Source organism: Bombus pascuorum, chromosome 5 (assembly GCF_905332965.1).
Source record: "Bombus pascuorum chromosome 5, iyBomPasc1.1, whole genome shotgun sequence".
Classification (NCBI taxonomy): domain Eukaryota; kingdom Metazoa; phylum Arthropoda; class Insecta; order Hymenoptera; family Apidae; genus Bombus; species Bombus pascuorum.
In genome coordinates, this window is record NC_083492.1 from 6234570 (window position 1) to 6256447 (window position 21878).

Genomic DNA, 21878 nt, shown 5'->3' on the forward strand with positions numbered 1-21878 from the left:
GATAAGATCCAAACGACGTGACAGGAATCGGGCGAAGGTCAGTGCTTGGGTTAGGCTGAACCTTAGGGTTATCTGGTGCACGGGGGTACGTCGCGTAGGTTTGTTAGTTCTTTCGAGAGATCGCGTTTTCTTTCATAGTCTGATTGTTGGAGCTCTTTTTCCATAGTAGCCTCATTTCTTTTCTTTCGTTCCAAGTTAGACAAATGTATCTTTGATACGGAATGTAGCCTATAGGGTTGCGAATTATTGTATGATGTTTGTACTGATCGATGTAATCGTTGTGTGTTAGATAGATATTGCGTCGTGTAAGCTTTGTTTTACGTTTGTAGAGATTCGTGTAACCGCTGCGTTGGAGATATATGTTTCGCAGTTAGGCTACGAAACAGCTATCTCTTTACGCAGGCCCATGATCACGTAGAGTCAGAACTCGACATTCCTGCCAGCAGGTTGAACGTCGAGACCGATGCATAATGTTAAATAAATCATGGGCGGGTCTCGTGCGTAGTCACCTCCACGTGGTGAGACCTGGTAATTGGCATCGTTTTCCAAAAATTAATCAGCAGATTAACCTTTGGAAAACGATACCAAGCTGAGAACTACGCACCCGTCCAGTTTGGGTCACCAAAAGCCGCGAAAAGAATTTCTGATGATCTAGACTGGACTTCACCGTGGGACATCGTTGGATATCGTTGGACATCGTTGGACATCGTTGGACATCGTTGGACATCATTGGACACCGTTGGACACCGTTGGACATCGTTGGTGGCCGCGCATGCCGTCTTTAGTTAGATTCGCATAACTCGATGTAAACTCTGCGCGTAGGGGGCTAGTGATGTCATGCTTAGTGTGGTTCTAGGGCCCCCTCCACCATGCGCCAAGTATGGCCACCGTGGAGGTTTTAGCCGGTACGAATCCGACACTACCCGGCTATGAAGATTTTCCTCCACGAAAAAAAAAGGTCGAGTAGGCGCGTTTTCACGTGACCAACCTGTTTCTGGAAATTTATTTAAAAAATCTACGGTGAATCTAGCACGAGTGGAGCATATTCTCGTCTCTGGTTTGCCTTTCGATTTTTCGAATTCCGCGGTCGCGTTCGCGAGGGGGCTCGAACTGAACGTTTATCGCTCGAACACGCACATGCGTGTGGGCAACGATCACAACAGTGATCATAATTACATAATTTCAGGTATTTAGATAATTTAGATAATTTAGATACATAATTTTTAGATTTCACGTTTTCATGAATCCTTGTCGGATTTCTAGTTCTCGCGTCGGTTTTTCTTGCTAAAGTTCCCTGTGCTGTTCGTTTTCAACATTATGCAAATGCACACCAAAAGGATTTATTCGATGACGAATCGTTAAGATTTTGCTTTACGTAAAAGGAAGTCGGATGGGTTGTGGATAGGGTGAATCTCCATTTGCAGCATCTCCACGTGGTGAGACCTGGGCAGTCAGTATTATTTGATATATAATTACTAATTGTATCGCTATACAGTAAAATAATTAAGTATATAACTGGTATAATTATTAATTATATGGCAAGTAATATGAGCTAATTGGCTGCGATCCTGACTTCGTATTAATGTATCTATAGTATACTATATTAGTGAAATAAAATCCAGATATAATTTAGAAGTGAAACTAATAATAATAAATACTTTTGATACTTAGTAAAATATAAATAAGAATAGAGTATTTTAGAATTGAATAACTCCATCCAATCTTCTTATGGATTTCTATGAGTAAGCAGGTTTAATGTTCAATCTACTATTTCTTTCGCAAAACGTCGCGAGGGTCTTTTACATCTCTAAATGTCATAACCTTCTTGCTCGTTGGTCAAACTCTATGACTTTTACGAGTAAACTATCATCCGTGTGAGTTTTTCGGTCTGAGAATCATTGCGCCCCGCTGTTTAGACTGACCCTTTCTCGTTCGTGTAAGGCGGCTTGCCCGCGCACAGGCACTTGAATTTCCTTACACCTGTAGCCGAACAGCCTATATATATATTTCTTTTCTATTACGCAAAATTAAACTCTAAAAATCCAAAGCGTTCATTAAATATAAAAACAAAATAGTAGGGAAAGTAATAAATAAAAAGTCACGGAGTCAATTCAACGTAATCGTCATTCAATTTATTACATTTGTACATATTTAGTCTTGTTCTACGCTTCTATCGTCGTGTTCTTCCATTCTCTCGCACATTCGCACTCACGCATTCAACCTTTCTCTCCACCTCTCTCCCATACTCTCATTTCCTCTCTCTTCCCTTTCCTAATTTTTGCCTTTCTTCTTTCGAAATTCGATCGAACATTCACGTGGCTAGACTTCTCCCCGAAAAAATTCACGTATACGCACATGTACGCATCAGGCAGACATAAAGGACGCTTCTCGGCGGTCGTATGGACCACGCCTGGTACGTTACTGTTGTAATTAAAATAGCACGATACATTTGAGGGCGGCTAGCCATTCTTCGTTTTATTTCTTTTTTTTTTTCTTTTTTCTTTATTTTACATTTTCTCTTCTTCCCTCTACCGTCTTCTTCCTTATTCCCCCTGGCTTTCATCGCGTTTCTTCCTTATCCTTCCTCCTCCATTATTGTTCTTCTTTTACTTCTCCTTTATATCTGTCTCTTCCTTCTCTTTCTTTTTTTTGTAATTTTTTCTTTCTTTTATTTCTTTTTTGTTACTTTTCATTTGTTGGTTTTCCCTTTTTTTCTTTTTTTTTTTCTTAAATAGACGATTACGCACTGCCTCGTTCAGGGGCGAAGAACAGACTCGAGAGGCACGCGGCAACAAGTACACTGAATAACACGTTTAATAACTCTGATGTACGTGCGCGTGCACGATTTCATCTCTTGTACTTATTATTCACGTAATTATGTGTATATATACGTATATGTGTTCATATATGTATGTACGCATATATGTATATACTCTTCATTTTGTTAATTTTATTCGTTTATATTTTTCTTCCATTTCTCCCATTTCTTTTATTTTCCACTTTCCTTCTCCTTATTCTAACACAACTTCCCTTTCTTCTTCTTTTTCTTCTTCTTTTTCGTCTTCATCGGATTCTCTCGCGGATAGAAATTGTTCCATCGCCATGTTGCGCACATACGTAAGTAGATTCGCCTTTTCTTCTCTCTTTTACTCATCTTTTTAGTTCTCTTTTATTTCTTCTAAACTCTTCACTTGCTTTTTACTGTCTGTTTCGCTAAACAAATACTCGTGCAACTGAACGGCGAATTCTCGCGCGCTGTCGCACGATTCATCCCGTGGCTAGAGTAAACTATAATTCGGAGGTCAGTCGTCTAACGCTATCGAGCTATCGAAACTCGGTCGTGGTGCCAGAGAGACGCGCGTTATACGTTAATCATGTACGTGTACCGTGTATATATATATACACACGCATTTATATATGTATATATATGTATATTATACGGATACATTATAATCTAGGATTTCTGATTAAAAGGTCCAAGGAAGTCCAATACGCCACCATTATGAATAGTTTCACCTCGACCAACAGCTTGACTCTACATTTTCGTCACACGTTCTTCCTTTCCTTCGTTTCTTCGTTATCTATTCCTTACGATTAACGAATAGCATCGATCCTTCCCTGTCTCGTAAATTCATCAGAAATTTCTTCACTTGTTTAACGTAACAATTTCGAATGGATAATCGCAACAAGCAGAACATTGAAACGGAGATCCGTCGTTTTTACGTAAGTCGTAAGAGTAGAATAGGCGTGATTGTGCGTACAAGATTTGCATTAGACCTTTTAAACGGAGTAAGTTTTGACTATGAACAGTCCATACCACTACGTAGTTTCGTTTACTATTGGGATCGTACGATAAATCGATCGATGACGAAAGGGTCCGCCGAAATCTATCCGCCATCGTACGTTTCGCTAACGATTGTCTCTCTCGTCGGACGATTAACGATTAACAGGTAATTGAAACGAATTGATCGCCCCCACAGCGATTATTAATTAACAGCTGTCTCGATTTAACAGGTTCAACGAGTTACACAAAGAGACTATTATTATTTATAGCGTTGGTAATAGTTCGTTACGCCTATGATTATCGAACGATCGAAGTAACACGTAACACGCGAGGCAGCTGATAATCGAACCTGTTGGAACCGAAGATTGCTTCTTTCGTTCGATCGATCGATCGATCGTTCGATTCAGTCGCGTGACTATCGCTTTTTTCTTTTTTCATATTCTTTTTTTTCTTTTTTTTCTTTTAAAAAGCAACGTGGCGCACAGCGCTCGTTAACGTTTTAGCAACCTATGAAACTTCGAGTCAACGAAGAGAAATCACCAATTGCCTTTGATCGTTCGAAGCGCGGGCACCACCACCGCACGAAGGTTCGTCAACGTCCGTCAACGTTAGAAGGCATAGAATTTTTTTACTTTATACTTGCACTCTTCTTTTACTTTTATTTAATTACTCCTTTTTCTTCTTCTTAATTTTTTTTTCTTTTACTATTTTTTCTTCATTTCTAATTTGTTGAATTTATCCCCGACAATCGTTAAATATTACCGCACGCGGTAGTATCAAAATAAACCACACCGAGTGTATAGTATAGAATATTCGTAAGTGTATGTATGTACAGTAGAGTTTCTTCTATCGTATTTATATATTTGTGTTTATTATATTTATTTTTTTATTTTTTCTTTTATTTCTCACTTCAAACCATAGTTCCGCGCTCGTCCTTCTTTTATGTTCCTTTCATTTTATTTTTACTAAAAAGTCGCACTACCATCGTTTCGTATTTTCTTCTTTCTTTAATTGCTGTTTCATTTTTGTTCTCTGCTCTTTGCTTGTCGTTCTGCTATCTTCGCTCCCTCCATTTACCCTTGTCGCGCATTTTGTTCTCTCTCTCTCTCTCTCACTCTCACTCTCTCTCTCTCTCTCTCTCTCTCTATTTTTTTATATAGGAAATACACTACGATTAAAGTATATCACAGATGTTAACGAGAAGAACGTTCTAGAACGCGAGAAAGAAACGAAGAGAAGGAAACGAAGAGAATATTTGACTCATCGTCAGTCGCCGCAGGATTTATTCGCTAGTACACGGCAGCTGGTGTCGTCATAGCTTTCCACGTGAACCTGTCCAAGTTAATACCAATTGACATAGAGATTGTAGATTGTACGAGTTTCAATTTGTATTAAAGATTATCACAACGTCGGAGTTAGTCTTAAGTTCCTAATCGTATTTACCTCGAGTTCCGAGCTAATCGTCGAGTTTGCTTCTTTTGTTTCGTTATATAGAGTTAGCGTGAAAGAGGTGACAAAAATACCATTATAATCGACTAAGCTATGAACTGGCTGTTTATTACTTTAGCCAATCGTAACAATATTTGTTCGGCCTCCCCATTCTTCCACCGTTTCGACCACGCATCACGTTGGTTCTGAGAATATTTAATTACGAAGCTCTTAACGTCTACTGTTAATACACGAGATTTTTTGTTCCGTTTGTTCTTCCTGTCTCCCCGCAGCTAAAATCTCCGTTCCGCGATAAGACTACGCTACTTTTTATTCTGTTTCCCTAATTTCTTTTATAGTCCGAAACTGTTTTTTTTTTTATCTAGATTTTCTGGCACTTCGGTAATGACCATTTACGTTCGTGCTCTTCTCTCTTTCATCGCGTTTATGCTTCATTTTCCCTCATTGTTTTCCGTATGTTCGGTTTGGCACCTTTCTGTTTCTCCGTCGAGAGCTACCCACGATCCGCCGCGGCTCTCGAAACATTCCTGCGAACGACACGCGTTATTTATTCGACGAGCTGGAGAAAAAGGAAAGGCGAGAAAGTGTGGTCCGATTAATTGCAATTGTCGCGTAGACTCGACAAATTTGTTTTTTTCTTTTTTTTTTTTTTTTTTACCTAACGACTACATAAATTCTCTAATTATTGACGCAGAACTACATCGTTCTTCATCCTACCAATTCCTACGGATCGACTTCCACGGTGTATTCTTTAACGGAACGTAAGATCGGTTCCGCTGGCAATAATAGATTGTCATAGGTTTTTCATTTCTTTTTTTTCATTTCTTCTGATTTTCTTTTTCCTTTTTTTTTTCTTTTTTTTTTCTTTGGTTGCCCTCGCTTGTCGTTTGCACGCGCGTTCAACCGTTCGCTAACGCGTACACGCGATCTCTCATTCACGTCATCCCTTCGAACTATTCCGTTTTGCGCGCTGAAAACACACAATTGTTCTATCCGTGATCGAACACGTTCTCCCGTACCTTCGATTCCCATTGATCTTCGCTTTCGGTTACTCGCTCGACCAACAGCGAATCCGTTTCCCTGTCCGGAAAACGCCATCCATCCACCCTTCCGATGTTCCCGATCTTCCCTAAACCTCCTGCTCCCTATCTTTGGCAAGTTCACGGCGGCAAAGTTACTAGAATATAACGACTATATTGTCATGCACTACAGTCTTTCTTAGAGCCCAAACATTGAACCCTCGCAGAACCCTCCATGGTACTTTGCCGTGGATACCATGGTCGGCTAGCAGTTACATAGAAATCTATACCGTTTCTCGGTAGAACCGATTACTTTTGCTTTTTGTTTTCTTTTTTTTTTTTAGTATTTTTCTTTTTTTCTTTTTAGAATCCGTTTCTCTAAACGCATTTCAGATAGGAGTATAGATCGCGCGATGGCCATTCGATCTTTAAGAAGGATCCGACGGTGTACCGGAACACGCTCTGTCGAATCACTCGGACCTCCCCTACGATTCTTCCATTACTACGTCGGTTCCATCATGGACCGCGGTGACGGACGAAACGGTCGTTGACTCGTCCGCCGTCTCCTCGTTGGATTTCCTCCTGTGATGGCTGTTGCTGCTCGTCGAGTCGGTATCGTCCACGTATATGCGAACGTCCGAGCCAATGGTCGTACAAACCGCTTCCGGTATATTCACCACGGCGATTCCGTTCCTGCTACCGCTTCCATTAGCGCCACCGCTGTCGGTTCCGCTTGCACTCGCGCTTGCACTCGCGCTTGCACTCGCGTTTGCGCTTACACTCGCGCTTGCGGTTGCACTAGCGCTTGCGCTTGCACTCGTGCTCACGCTCGTGCTCACGCTCGTGCTTCCCATCATGCTGTCGCTCATGTTACCGGTCGATATCGGCGACACCTCCTCCGATCGTTGGTCGGTGACGTATACGTAGCTGCGCGTACGAATCGACGGAGAGTATTGGTCACCGACGCTGTCCGCCATTGCCAGGGAATATCCGCACTTGAGCTTGGACGGTCTCCTTTCGTTAATGATCGACTGCACGTCAAGATCGTCCGTCGGTGGAGCAGATACCCGTCGCTCGTTTTTCGTTTTCTTAGAATCGTCCAATTTGTTGCTACCCTTCGATGCATCGTTTTCCGTGTAATCGTTCGACACGCTCGGCGTTCTGGAAGGGACGTTGCTCGCGGTACCGACGCTCACGTTCGTGTCGGACTGTGACTGCGTGTCGCTCGATGGCCTGCGACTCAACGTTGCCTTGGACGGGTAAATAGTGGCCGTTGGCAAAAGATAACGATCGCTGCTTAGTTTAGGACAGGCTAGCGTGGTTACCGAGCCGGCCGGTGACACCGGGGAAGAACTCGTTGGAGGTTTGATCACGCTCAAGAAACACTTGTTCTCTTGTCCGTTGCTGCTGGTCGCCTGCCAACGTAAATTAGCATATATTAATCGGTGAGAAATCACGATGATTAATTGCTTCGTGAATAGCGAAGGAAATTAAGTGTGCCAGAGTGTGTTGCTTTCTGGAATTCACTTTGAGATGTAGGATTCTTTGTGGAGGTAAGTGATGATTTTTATTTTCTTTTTCATTTTTTTCTTTTTTTTTTTTTTGTGAGGAGTTTTGTGAGAAGTATTAAATGAAACGATGGACACTATGTTTAACAATAAAATAATTAGCGTGGCAAATGAGTTTGTATTTGACACCTTGATGTGCACGATGATTGAAGATTTGTAGAGAACGATGAACACATTACTATACGTGTACTATACGATTGAAATAGTATTGCGCAGGCTATCGAGAAGTCGCATCGACCAACTCCATCGATCGAGAAACAAGAAAAGGGATGACGTTGCAAAGGCTGTTTTTTCACATTCATCTCGGAATTTTCTATCGTTTATGTCATCTTCTCGTAATGAACAGACTCACGCGAGTACGTAACTTGTTTTCTGAAAATTCAACTTTGATCGTCTACTTATGTAAGAAAGATGAGAAATTGGTAAAAAATAGAGTTGATCAGTTTGGCTTCTGGGAAGCTTCTCGTACGTGCTCGGAACGCAAAGCATAGAACAACAAACTGGTCATCACGTGCTATTTTCTTTTTACTTTATCGATTTATCTGCAAACTGAAAACTTACTTGTAACTGTTAACAAAATTGCCTACCTAAGGGAAATAAAATTATAAACCCGATCAAAACTAATCATGCTTAGAATTTGTCGTCCGTAGAGAAAATAAAAATAATTTTACCTGTAACCTTAGATGCTGCGCGTGGGTGGGTTGTCGGCTTGCTGCACTGTAGTTGCGTTGAGGAATAATTCGAGGCACGCTTAGATTGCTCACTGGCTTCTCGAAAACTTCGGCGACTTCAAAATGCATCGGCAGTAAGGATCTCCTCTGGTGATGCCCCGAGTGAAACGTTTGTCGACGCTTCGATTTGAACTTGGACGGTCTTGAACTGGAACGATGATACGAATTGCGCCGCGACAACGTCGCGAAAATCGTTCCGTCTATAAAACGTAGAAATTGCGATATCTTTTAGATTATTCGTTTAAAAAAATCACGTACTATCGTGCTTAAAATTTCCTGATAAACGTAAAAACATAAAATACTTTTAGACTATTACGTCTTATTTCATAATAAGAAAATTTCTTATGAAAAGTATTTTAAATACGCATACAAATTTTGATCTTTGATCTTTGAAAGACGATACCCAAAATTACAAAAATACATTGCCAGTGCTTTAAACAGATAGATGTAAAATTTCCTACAATATTAGAATTTAGTATCTAATATTGAGATGTAACACTACAGACGACAATCAAATGATATTTTAATTATCAAAGAATGAATTAAATTTAATAATCACAAGAATCGTATGCAAGTTTTAAATATCGTTTTGCCTAATGCAAAATGGAAAATTGAAAGATTCGTTACGCGATTCGTCGATTGAGTTGGCTTGGTCAGATCTATTCATAATTTACATTCAGTTGTCGAATATTTGACTGTACACGTACCGTCTGAGTTTTCCTCCTGTGGCGGATTGTAAATAAAATTCGCAGGCAAGGAACGAACTTTGGCAAGACCAGGTCTCCTCCTAACAGGAATCTTCTCGTTCGTCACTAAAATAGACTCGCGTTCTCTTACGTCGTCATCCTCCTCGATGCCACCATCGTCTCCTCTTTCTCGTTTCATCGTTTCCTCGTCTTCCTCTTCTTCCTCTACCTCCAATAGCTCTTCCTGCTCCGCGGCCAATTCTCTCTCCAGCTGAGTTTCCATGTCAAGCTCGTCTTCCATCTGACAAATAGATTTTGAACTTTAAATCGATTCCTTTTCATTTTATTACAGTTTAACGCGACAGATCTACACTTTCAGAACACCGAATCGTTCTATTTCACAGTATGTTGTACCGTGTTCGGGGAAAGACGCGTCTGCGGTGTAACTCTTCAACGAAAGTCATAAATTCTCGTTTTAATTAGCATCAACGCCATGAATCGGTCGAATTCGCTGTCTCGATTGAGATAATAGATTAATATTTAGATAGAATCTAACACAAGGTTTTAAAGCTTAAATACAACTTTCAAAAATATATTTCACAAAGAATAACTTCGAACACTCAGTGCACAGATGAAAGTTAAACGTGAGCGAAACGGTGCCGTTTCTCTGCGTCTGACTGAGTAGGAGTGAAGTGATACAGATGAAAACTCCAGGTAGAACAAGGGACAAATTCGTCAGTTGTAATTTCCTGCAAGGAAGTATCCTTGCTAATTCATAATGAAACAGGTAGATAATATGCGTCCCCTGACGAACGATCACTGGCAAGTACGGAACGTACCCTCGAGTGAAGAATAGGGAAATGTTGCGTGTTGCAAGATTTAAACGTTAGATTAGTAAACCCAACAAGCGCTTAGAGTTAAACAAAGCATCGTAAAACTATGGGACCAGGCAGCAACAATAAGTTTTATTAATGGCAGATGGAATAAGTGTCGATAAGAATTAGTTTTCGACATAGGATTCATGGTTCTTTAGAGTTTATTGATGGTCCGAGCGAACGTTAAGGAAAGCGTAGACAGGGAAATACAACTGAAAACAGATATATGGAAACTTTAAAATATCAGAAATCATTATTGTCGAAAGATTATTATGGATGAAGAAGTGGACGAGTGTACGAAGAGTGGGTCGCGTTACAGAACACGATCAACACACTGTAATTATTAATTACACTAATTCGTGTAATTTAGGTATAAAGAATTAGACATTTCATTCGTAGAAATAGAAAATCAATTAAGCGCAACGAGTAAGGTATTCTCACCTGTTTGTGACTTTCTTCGAGGTGTTTCATGAGCACGGCGACGACGACGTTGACAAGAACGAATTGTGCCATCAGCACGAAAATTACAAAAAATATCGGGGCTATAATGGTGCTCACGCAACAATTCTTCACGCAGTCCGCTGCTTCGTCGCAGTCGTCCCTCAGGGTGTCCTTCATGATACCGTTCCAATTGTCGCCGGTGGCTACGCGAAAAAGCGTTAGAAATGCCATACCAAAATTACTGAAATGCGCATGCTCCCCGAGACCCTGGCAAGGCATATCGTCGTTACATTCTGCAATAATTAACATATATCGTGGACTAAATTCCTACAGGAACTGGTAGCGAACGGTACTATAATATAAAGTATACAACGTGGACAGCAGAGGACAGAAATTGTAATAGAACTGGGGAAAACGATTGTACGTGAAGGAATAAGCAAAGAGAGGTAGGTAAGTTGGTTTTGAAGAAAATCGTTGTTTGAAAAATTCTCTGGGATAATTTAGCGCTTACCTAATCGGCCAAATAGTTCTACACCAAGAGCTGCGAAGATGAAAAAGAGCAGAAAAAATAGTAATCCTAGATTTCCAACTTGCGGTAACGCCTGCATTACCGTATCTAAAAGGGCGCGTATTCCTTTTGCCATTTTCAGCAACTTCAAAACTACAAAAATCGTTTCAGTCGTTAGCCGATCCCCTTCGTTGTCCTTTTCTTTTCTTTTCTTTTTGTAACTTACCTCTAGCGATTCGTAAAACTCTCATTACCCGAATTATCGTAGGATTAATCGGAATGATCTTCGACTCAACTTCTTCGAGAACTATACCAACCACCGATAATATCACGATTCCTACGTCTAATTGATTCCATCTAGAGTGAAATAGTTTATAATTTGAATATTTGATATCGCACGAAAGAATATTTTTATTTTTTTTACTTTTTACTTTTTACTTTTTACTTTTTGAGGAAAATACGACGTACTTGTCTTTAAGGTAAAGATGTAGACCTAAGGCAACGAGTTTCATAAAAGATTCGAGGATGAAGACCGCGGTGAAGAAATAATTGAATATCTTTAGAGCGTAAGTCAGAGCTTTTGGCATCATGTAAAATTCCATCGCCATGGTAACAACATTCAGGCCGATCACCGCAGCAATTGCTAGGTCGAAATATTTAGAAGTCACAACGTTGTGAACGAATAGCCTCGATTTTGAGTAGTTCGTGTAGTAGGGTGGCTCGTGCATTTCTGCGAATCGAATGGTTCCGCTTTAATTTCGTTTCTTCGATCTTGTTCAGTTAAATGTAAAACACGCTCTTCCTTTTCTTACTTCGTCGTTTTTTCTCCATTTGCAAGGCTCGTTTGGCAGCTCTTCTCACGCGTTCCTCCTTCTCCTGTTCCTCACGACATCTATGAAAATTTTCCACCACAACGCCCACGAACATGTTAAGGACGAAGAAGCCAACCAACAGGATAAAAGCTATGAAGTAAAGCAGTCGCCATTCCGAATAATTCTCGATTGGCTGAAACGGATAACAAGGGATACTTTGCAGGTATACCTAATCGGACAATCAGGATAAACCAGTTACTAATTTCATAATAACCGTTAAAGTAAGACCACGGTTTAAAATTTTCATTTCATTTACCCTCTTTCTGGAATACGTATATTTTATACGTACATTTTCATCGACGTTTTGAAACTTTTAAATAATTTCACCGACAGAATCGAAGCTCGTATCGTTAACCAAAGAACACATACCATCAAAGCTGTTAAAAATTCTGTTACCAGGAACGATTTACGCGTTACAAATGTCATTTCTATTTACTGGAAGTATCGTTTTCACTATGGTAAAAAGGATACCCTCTAAAGGAGATAAAACGATCTTCCATCAGAAAGTAAATCTAATGGGCGATCCTACTTGGAATTATGGTATTGCGACCGATAATCTGGTCGAATTAAAAATCAACGTTGATATTAAAAAGAGAGAACTTTGGGGAAAAAATAAATGTCCCTAGGGTACGTGTAGATTAAGCGAAGTGGTAATATAATATGCAAATAAAATTGGCGCACTCGAGCGCGTTACCTGTTGATCGACGCCTACAGCGTCGAGTCCGGTGTACATGATGTTCACCCATCCGTCCCTCGATGATAATACGAACAACGACATCAACGCTTTTCCAAGATCATCGAAATTGTATTTTCTGTTTAACCAAACGTTGCGTTTGTCGGCCAGGCAGTCCGTCTTATTGCGTACATTTTTAATATCAGGCCCCTCGCAGTAATAAAAGGCACCCTTGAAGAGCTGCACGCCCAAGATACCGAAGATTACGAAAAAAGTACAGCATATCAAAACGATGTTGCCGATAGGTCGTAAAGAGGATAACAATGTCTGAACAACCAGTTTCAAACCAGGAGCTCGATTAATAACCCGTAATGGTCTTAGTGACCTTAAAAGTCTAAAAACCTGCAACGATACGAATTAAAGATTAGGGTTATTTGATAACAGGTGAGAAAGTTACGCGAAACACGATTATTATGTGTCCCGAATCAGTGTCAATTTTATTTCATTTCATTTATTCAGTGGTGGATGATTAAAATGGGAAAGTATAATCGCGAGCGTTTATGAAGAGTTTGAAAAATATTTTTCACGATAATTGTTTTTCATTAGTTTTTTATTAATCGCTTTAAATGGTGAAATGTTTCAAATATTAGTGTAATTTGTATACAATGTACTGTATACAATGAGTAATACTCATGTATAACGTATATTGTAACATGTGCTAGGCATTGATTTATTCACATACTTATTCATCGATTGTTATTAGCATCTTGGCGTCAAGTGACGTCTCTGCTACGTCAAGTGACGTCCCTGTCACGTCATTATCAACTCTGATATGCGTAAAGGCGCGACACGACAGGCACGACACTATGTATCAAAGGGTTAATTATTTACTCATTCTATAAAAATATCTCAATTTTAAAACGGTGTAGATTGTGTGCCTGTGTATACGCAGATTCCAACGAAATTAAATGCTACCTGTGTAGAAAATTTCGTGAAATTGAACCGTAAATCAAAATGTGGAAAATAGAGTATTCGAATTCGATGGAACAAATGAAAATCGGTGCTTTGATTTAATTAGAGAAATACGAGGATTAAAAACAAATTTATTCTATTTCATACTGTTGAATATAACATGCGCAAATCTCTTTGGCGTGTTTTCTTCGCATTTTATATACAATAAAAAAGAGAAAGAAAGAAAAAGAAGAGAAACAAATGTAAAAGTCAATTTAGGATAGAATCACGTTAAAGAGAAAAACGTACCCTCAGTATTCCAAATATTCTTGGACTACTCGCCGACAGTAGGGACATTGATAAGTCGATTATGGAAATGATCACAAGAACTCCGTCCATAATATTCCATCCTGAAGTAAAATAAGCGTCGGAGCCGTACAGCATACCAGATGCAACAACCTGCGACAAATTGTAATCCGTTTTCGTAGAAAATATTCTCTCTCTTTTTCACAGAGATATCAAAACTTCTTTGTTACCTTGATAAACATCTCAACAGCAAACACCGCGGTAAAAATGTAATTCGCAGTGGATAAAAAAACTCTTTCTCCACTATCCGGTGGTATATTTGGCCGTTCCATCGCCAGTGTGATACAATTCAGACCAATGAAAAAGAGAACCACGTTATCGAACCATCTTTGATCGACTAACTGCCGACATAAAACGCGAAATCTGAAACGTAAATACGTTTGCAATTTGTGGAACGATCGTTCGTTGTTAAATCGAGGAACACTTAATCATAGTAAAAATTTGTATCGATGATATTTTTAAATATTTAACAATCCGAACATATTTGATTTTCATTAAAAAAAGGAATATTAAAAAATGTATCGAGTAATTCAATCGTATTTTTCTTGTCTCGAAGTACTTGAAGTAAATGGATTTCTTTTTAAGAAAATATCGTACATAAGGTGTCGCGCACACGCGCAAACGTACCTGTTATTCGGTGGAAAAATGTAAAGCGAGTAATCATCACGTTCCTTAAGGCATCCTTTCGGTTCAAAAAACATGAATATTTTTTTAATTCTCTCGATGCTGCTTGCACTACCATGACCATTCAAGGGAGGCGTCTGTTCGTCTGTACGGGGATTGTCATCATCTTGATCGGGAAGTCGTTTAATTCTGGGCAGTGGACCAGTCTCCATTGACAGATTATTGATTGTACGTGCCGTTGAGCATTGCATAGGCACCTCGTCTAGAGGTAAAGTTTTTCTCGTCGGCGACTGAATGTTTTCATTTCCACGCAACGAGTTCCTTCGCGAAAGATCGCTAATCCATCGCATCTTTAAAATATATTAATCCCCATGATTACTTTATTACCAAAAAGTTACCAAAAATATCTTTTACTTGGAAAACCAAATCGCGCTGACGATTAATGTTTGTAAATTTCTTCATAAAAATGAAACTCTTATTTCTATGGTATTAGTACGATTTTGATACAAATTTTCATATTTTCTATGTAAAATATGTAAGATTTGAAATAATTTAATTAATTCGATCTGAAAATCAACCGACGATTAATTTTGAAAATACGTTTGCGTCTTTTCTACACACGCTTTCCTCGATATCTGGACTTTTAAAATACGAGAAAAAGAAATATCGCGTTTTATAACGAGTTTGAAATTTTTGACAAGACTCACCTGATTAGGCGTTGCTGTGTAACGCCGTATAGAGGAGCTACGGCTTGCGATGGAATTATTAGGGCTGAGGCTACGATTATTGCTTGTTAGGACGGTCGTTCGATTATTCGGTGTGTCGCTTTGCGTGTCGTTTCTTATCGAACCGTGTAAATAACCGCCGTTGAAACTGAAAGGTAATTTTGCGAAAATTACCACGGCAAAGGAGAAACTGGAGCATAAACATGATCATCTATTGTGAACAACGTTTATCGCGGACTACGTTACTGTTACATCGGTGTTTCGAATACGACGTTACCATCAATTTGCATTACTTGCATATTTCGCTTCGACAACATTCTCCGGCAAATAATTGAACAAGAAAACAGAATTAGTAATTTAACTTGTAGATATTACGTTTGACTATGTGCATAAATAAATTTACCTTGGTTGCGATACGATGAATTATTGAAGACCTAACTGGCGAACGAACTGCCACGAGTGGATTTTTACCATTTCTTTCTATAGTACGCTCGCAGTTTCAACGCAAATGATATTTTTCTATTACGCGTTAACGATGCTATTTTTATTCTCATTGCTCGATATAGTTTTGCTACTCGCTATGCTTCATGCAACTAAAATCTTGCGATTGAATTTTCATCGTCTTTTCGCTGGATAAACATATGCAAATGAGCAACAAAATAATGGTTTAGGAAATTTTCAGTTACCGCGAAACAGTTATGCCACGTATTACGCAATGACCGAGTCGTTAACCAATATGAAGTATTTACGGATGACCGTAATCATCTTTGACAAAGATTGATGTTACTTCCCTTAAACCGGTTACACACGTAACTACATACTCCTGCAGTATGCAAATCTATTGCACAAGTATACGCGAACGTTTGTACGATAATAGTGTTTGCCCTGTGAGGGCTATACGACCAAGGTATACTCACGCAAAAAATTACACGGCTTTACACTGATTAAAAATTGAAACAACGACTTTTTTTTTTTTAGAAGGTTACAGTAAGATAGCGAAACTCCACAGTGGTGTACAAAAGTACACACAGTGTTAAAAACAGAATAACTGTTTAAAAATTGAACCGAACGTCTTGAATTTATTTGGGAAATTGGAAGAATTCGTTTACTAAGCCGAATTGCGTAAACAAATTTTTTTTTTTAAGGAACCGCAGTTGGTCGGAGTTTCGAAGAAGATAGTAAGGATCGCTTCTTACAACTCTTTCATCCGAGGATGCGATGAAAATTTAAAAAGTACACTCTGTGGATTTATGACTGTTACGTGCATATTATATTATATATGAAAATTTCATGTATAAAACTCTTACGGATTATGAAAACCTAAGCTAGAGAGTGGGTCAACGAACAAATTGTAGCTCCCACTCCAAGGAATATACCTAAACGTTATTTTATATTATTCAACTATTATCTGTATTATTTTATTAATTCAATATTACCTACAGTGGTTGCAAAAGATATTTCCACACCACTGCATTTGTTATTACCTTTACACGCTAACTAAATCCGACTGTAATGTATTTTGTATCATTTAATGAGAATGACAAAAGTTCGATACTATGAGAATAAAAGGTAGAATCTAATAAAAAAAGAAAAAAATAAAAGAAATAAGAATATGTGCAAATACTTTTCGTAACCACTGTATATATTATTTCTAAATATTCTTTTATTATGCGTATCATCTTGATTTTATTCACAACTTACGTTGAATTGGAACCGAGCAGGGTGCTTCGACCGTTATTTAGGACAGTAGCTCTACTAAGAGGTTCGTCCTCCGATTGCGACCAACGTTTCCTCCGTAGAGATGGCCGCGATAATTTCCACGAGTAACCTCTTTGTATCCTTGGCGGACTGTAGCAAGGAGCAGTCACGTAACTTACGATTCGAAAGATTATATTCATCTTCGCGTTTCGTATAATTTATTTCAAGTTGCACTTCGTGGAAAGCGGACATTACGGATGAGATGCACGTACCTTGAACTGGATGATTCTCTCGTTGCTGGATTAACAACAGCAGTGACGAGGCTTATTCGTCGAGGAAACTGTCCGGCGATGAGATTTTTGGTTGATATTTTATTTGAAACGTCTGGTAGCTTCAACAGGCCGGAAGGAATACTACACTGACTCTGGAAAAATAATATTTTCGTAGAAAGTTACCGGAAATCGATGAATATTTTCAGCCTGCTATAAGAATATTCGGACATTTCTAAAAAGAATGTTAAGCTAGAAAATTCCAATATTCCATTACAATTGCTATTTATTTCTTCAAATAGATTAGATATATCTGTTATATATTTACCGAATTTTTTTTTATTTTTTTTTTATTTTATTTTGGTTATTTTACAATTTGTCCTTATGGACATTTGGTAAAGTGTTATATCTTGTTGGTGAAGAAAAAAAAAATAAAAATAAATATAGCATGTGGGCGGCTACCCCCAGCGGGGTGCCAGCTTCATTTTTTCTAAGTTACATCTTTTATGAATATTTATCGAATGGCAATTACTTCGAAACGAGTACTAATTATTAATTTACTTTTTAGCCGAGTTACACTTTGACACGATACGAGCATCGTATTAAACGCAGGCCCAGAGTTGTTTAAAAGATAGTACACGTACGCCTGAACGATCGATGGATTCGATGGACAATGCCGCTGTAGGATAAACAGCTCGACAATTTAGATCTCTGTAGCCGACATCGAGCGTGGTGTTGGGTGAATCCTGAGGGGTGGCTGCCGTGTGAGTAATTATCGGTGGTTGTCCAGCAGCGCCCATCATCTTATTCTCCTTTTGAATGTTACACTTTGGCTCGTCCATCTGATGTTTCCATACGGTGTTCTGCTTTTCCCTGCTGTTGTTGTCTTTGTACTTGCGCAACTCCTCCGCGCTCTGCCACGAATTCTTTCGATCCTACGTTCAAATATTTACACGCTAAGATAAAATCGTTTTTCAGTTTCCTTCTCGCGCATACAAATGTACGTGCTGTCCATAAAAATTCGCAAGTAAATGCGATCCAACACGTGGCTATCTTCGAAACGAAGATCATTGTGTCTCACAGGTTGACGAATAATCGGTATCCGTTAAAAGATTGGTGCGATTTATTTGGAAAAAATTTGATTAATTCGCGTGATTTATTTGTACGAGAGTAAACCGGAAATAATCCCCAAAGACATATATTTAACGTTTGCAAAAGGTTGAGTAAATGTTTTAGAATCACTTTGAAGTCGATTCGTGAAATTGGAAGCTAGTGATTTCATATTAGAAAATAAATTGAAAGGAACGTATGCTATTAAAAGTAACGTTGTAAGAGATGTTAGTGAAACTGATCCACGACAAGCATCGAGATAAATGGCGTTGGAATAGAAAGTAAGCCATTATTCGTCACTTGGCTCGAGCATAAGAGCAAAAGACAAATGGACAAGTGGATAGCGCGTGAGTTATGCAGATACTCAGGCGAATGAAGATAGTCAATGTTAGTTCAGATAAACAAGCGGAGTTCATTTTTAGATCAGATAGTCGCTTGTACGAGGATACTTCAAGATGATAAATTCGTAAAGATGGGCGTATCATTTTCATGTATCACGAAAGATGAATTATTCGTTGCAGCTTTCTATAATGTATAGTCGCGTCAAGAACATATTACAAGCAAACGGAGCAAACCTCTAGGAAATTCACGAGAAGCAAAATGGAAGCAAAATAGTGTCAAAATGAAAGTTAACACGGAATCAAAATGGAAAGTAAAATGAAACTAAACTAAAAATCTTAGTAAAATCAGAATAAAGATCAGGAGGATGGCTATGCAAAAAGTTTAAGGATTAGAATATAAAATAGGATGGAAATAGTGAAATATTTTTGACATCGCCCCAATTCCTCCCATTTTATATCTGAAAATATTTGTTCTTCCAAATACCTGTACTCTCGTTGTGTCGAAACAACGAAAGTAAATGCAGCATTCGAGGAACCTGGAATTCTAAACTCGGCGATTTCCTAAGAAAAGTAAACATTTTATCCTGTATAAAACTAAAGTATTGTTTGATTTATGTCTTCCTTAGCGACACAAGCAATTCTTTTACTAGAAGATTTTAAGCAGACGCGTGCTTTATATATTTTAATTTGATTAATGGTGATAGGGGCTGTCCACTGATCGATAAATAAAGCTTCTTTGATAGATTGCTCTTTACCCTCTCTTCTTCCAACAAATTGCTTCTTGCACAGAATATTTCGGAAACCTGTACGTATACATAGCCCGAGATGATCGATAAAGCTCGAAGAGGAGAAAGATGCAAGAACCTCGTGACGAACCTGTAAGTTCTCATACTGTACTTCGAATATTTTTGGCTTTTTCAGTTATGGACCAGCTGTTGTTTGCATGATTAATTTATCACAGAGAATATAAGATCTCGCTATGTTTACAGAGAACAATTCCAAGGTGAATCTATTTGTTCGAGTTACTTTAGGGGATATTTTCTGTCCAAGGGCATCGTCCAATTGTTGAAATTTAGAGAATTACAACGTCTCTTTTGCAAGTTTCTTTTCTTTTTTTTTTTTACTCTTTTTTAAACAAATGAAAATTACAAGGATTCGATTAATTTTTCTTTTTCATCGATATTTTTTCTCCCATTCGGATCCTACGATCTTACAATTATTTTACGATTCACCGGACCCTATCGTCCTGCGAGACTTATTTTTAATTATATTGTACGAAACATTTTCGCTAAATGATGGAAATTCTGCTGGATTCTGCGATCAGCGGTCGCGTGGTTACTATCGATGATTAATCAGCATTGATGTTCTTACCTGTGTGTAGGTATCGCTATCAGTGATCGAGTGAGATCTCGATATTCTCGAGGAACCATCGTCACTGCCCATCCCTGCTTCTTTCGCCGCGAGTCTCGCCATCTCTCTCTGTTCTCGCTCTCTTCTTTCATTTCTCTGGAAAAGTTCATGTTTCGATATTTATAACATTTCGTAACTCGCCGTACACAGCGAGTAACCGAACGAACTGACTCAAACTATAACATTTATATCGATGATCGATAGAGTATAATCGAGTTGTAAAATATTCGCGAATTTTATTCAATTTCCTGCAACTACAAATCGATTTATACGTTACGATAGACGACAGGAAAATACTAGATACTCGATGTCACTGTTTTAATCGTTAGATTCTTAATTTCACTTGATTCGGATAAAGGAAACTCGTTTAATTAATTAGAGGGTGGATTTACGATAAATTCTCGATCAAATTTCAGTCACTCTATGTGGTTAGTAATGTGGTTAATAATTCTGGTCTGGACCGGAATTGTCCAGCAAATGAACGTAAATTAGCGACAAACGTACCTCGGAGGAGAATCCTTCGACGAGAATGGCGACGAGCAGATTGAAGAGGACGTAATTGCCGAATGTCATCAACGCGACGAAGTAGAGAGCCGCCCAATGAGATGTTTTCTGCATACCATTGAACAACACGACGTTCCAATCTTCCTGCGTCAAGATCTATGTAAAAAGGAAAATGGGAAATGCCTGTTTATATACAACGCAAGCAATCGGTGGTTACGCTTCAAACGATAGGCAAAACAGAATGTTTCTATATTCACGACAAACAAAAGTATTGAAGCTATAAAGTTATTCTGTCTTGTTGAATCTGCTATTTAATTGCTCTTAATAGTAATAATACAATCGTTCGTGTATTCTTAGAAATAGGAACTAGCTTATGTAAATCATCGTTATCCGCTAGTTCTACACATTGTGATAAGTTGAAGGGAACGAAAAGAAAAAGAGGAGAAGACAGATGAAAGATAGCAATGTACGATCAGTATCCGGTCGATATTCTTACTCTATGGGATGTCAGTTACTTGCGCCCGCTTAATCGCGAATTTCTCTCTGCGTTCTCTCCGCGTTCTTCTCGGCAAACGTGATTTTATTTTGATCTTTCTCGCCGCGGCGTCTCTATAACATGGCAACGAGCATCACAACAACGTACGGTTATTTATTCAAAAAGGGTAAGACGATGATACGCGACAGCGTAACGTAATCCGTGTAATCGATTAACTGCTCTCGGGCCGACAACGAACCGTGTTAATCGCCGCGACAAACAAATCGTTATTCACTCTCCGTTTAATTCTATCGGCAGTCGCGAGAAATCACCGACGAGCCTCCGACGATCCAAAGGGAAAGTAACCGAGAATGAAAAAATTCCAGAGGAAAAAACGTATCGGTTAGAACAAAAAAAAAAAAGAAAAAGAAAAGAAGAGAAGAAACTCGGCGGCGGAGAGAGAGAAACTCGTCGACGCGTTGCTGATCTGTTACGAACGCGTTGTTAATTAAGCCGTGTGTAGAGCAAAGATGGGCATAGAGGAAGAGAAAGAACGGAGAGAAAAAAGAGAAACAGAAAGAATGGAAAGAGAGAGAGAAAGAGAGAGAGAGAGAGAGAAATAGAGTAAGGAAGAAAGAGAGAATAGGGATGGGACAAAAAGTAAAGGATGTTCGTATATGCATATATTTCGATCGCGCGATATCAAGAAAATGAGCTGGAAACGCGATGGAGCGAAAAAGCCAGAGAAAACTGTACATAATATTATGTGACACGTACATATACGTATATAGATATAGAT

At 38.8% G+C, this 21878-nt stretch overlaps 1 protein-coding gene across 8 annotated transcripts in view; it reads right to left on the reverse strand.

Annotated features, from left to right (window-relative positions):
* Positions 1-2106: 2106 nt before the first annotated feature.
* Positions 2107-21878, reverse strand: part of LOC132906846 (voltage-dependent T-type calcium channel subunit alpha-1G) — a 107927-nt gene continuing 88155 nt past the window's right edge. For 5 of the 8 annotated variants that reach the window (XM_060959404.1, XM_060959408.1, XM_060959406.1 and 2 more), the window contains 18 exons: positions 20605-20760; positions 20062-20196; positions 17884-18174; positions 17243-17394; positions 16974-17144; positions 15255-15420; positions 14551-14897; positions 14094-14286; positions 13867-14016; positions 12628-13008; positions 11874-12066; positions 11530-11791; positions 11288-11418; positions 11065-11214; positions 10554-10846; positions 9259-9538; positions 8492-8751; positions 2107-7667 (listed from right to left, as the gene is read on the reverse strand). In XM_060959404.1, the coding sequence (XP_060815387.1) occupies positions 6738-7667; positions 8492-8751; positions 9259-9538; positions 10554-10846; positions 11065-11214; positions 11288-11418; positions 11530-11791; positions 11874-12066; positions 12628-13008; positions 13867-14016; positions 14094-14286; positions 14551-14897; positions 15255-15420; positions 16974-17144; positions 17243-17394; positions 17884-18174; positions 20062-20196; positions 20605-20760 (4641 nt within the window). In that variant the 3' untranslated portion in view covers positions 2107-6737. Of the gene's footprint in view, positions 7668-8381; positions 8408-8491; positions 8752-9258; positions 9539-10553; positions 10847-11064; positions 11215-11287; positions 11419-11529; positions 11792-11873; positions 12067-12627; positions 13009-13866; positions 14017-14093; positions 14287-14550; positions 14898-15254; positions 15421-16973; positions 17145-17242; positions 17395-17883; positions 18175-20061; positions 20197-20604; positions 20761-21878 lie in introns of all 8 variants that reach the window. The other 3 variants (XM_060959405.1, XM_060959402.1, XM_060959407.1) reach the window with 2 other exon arrangements.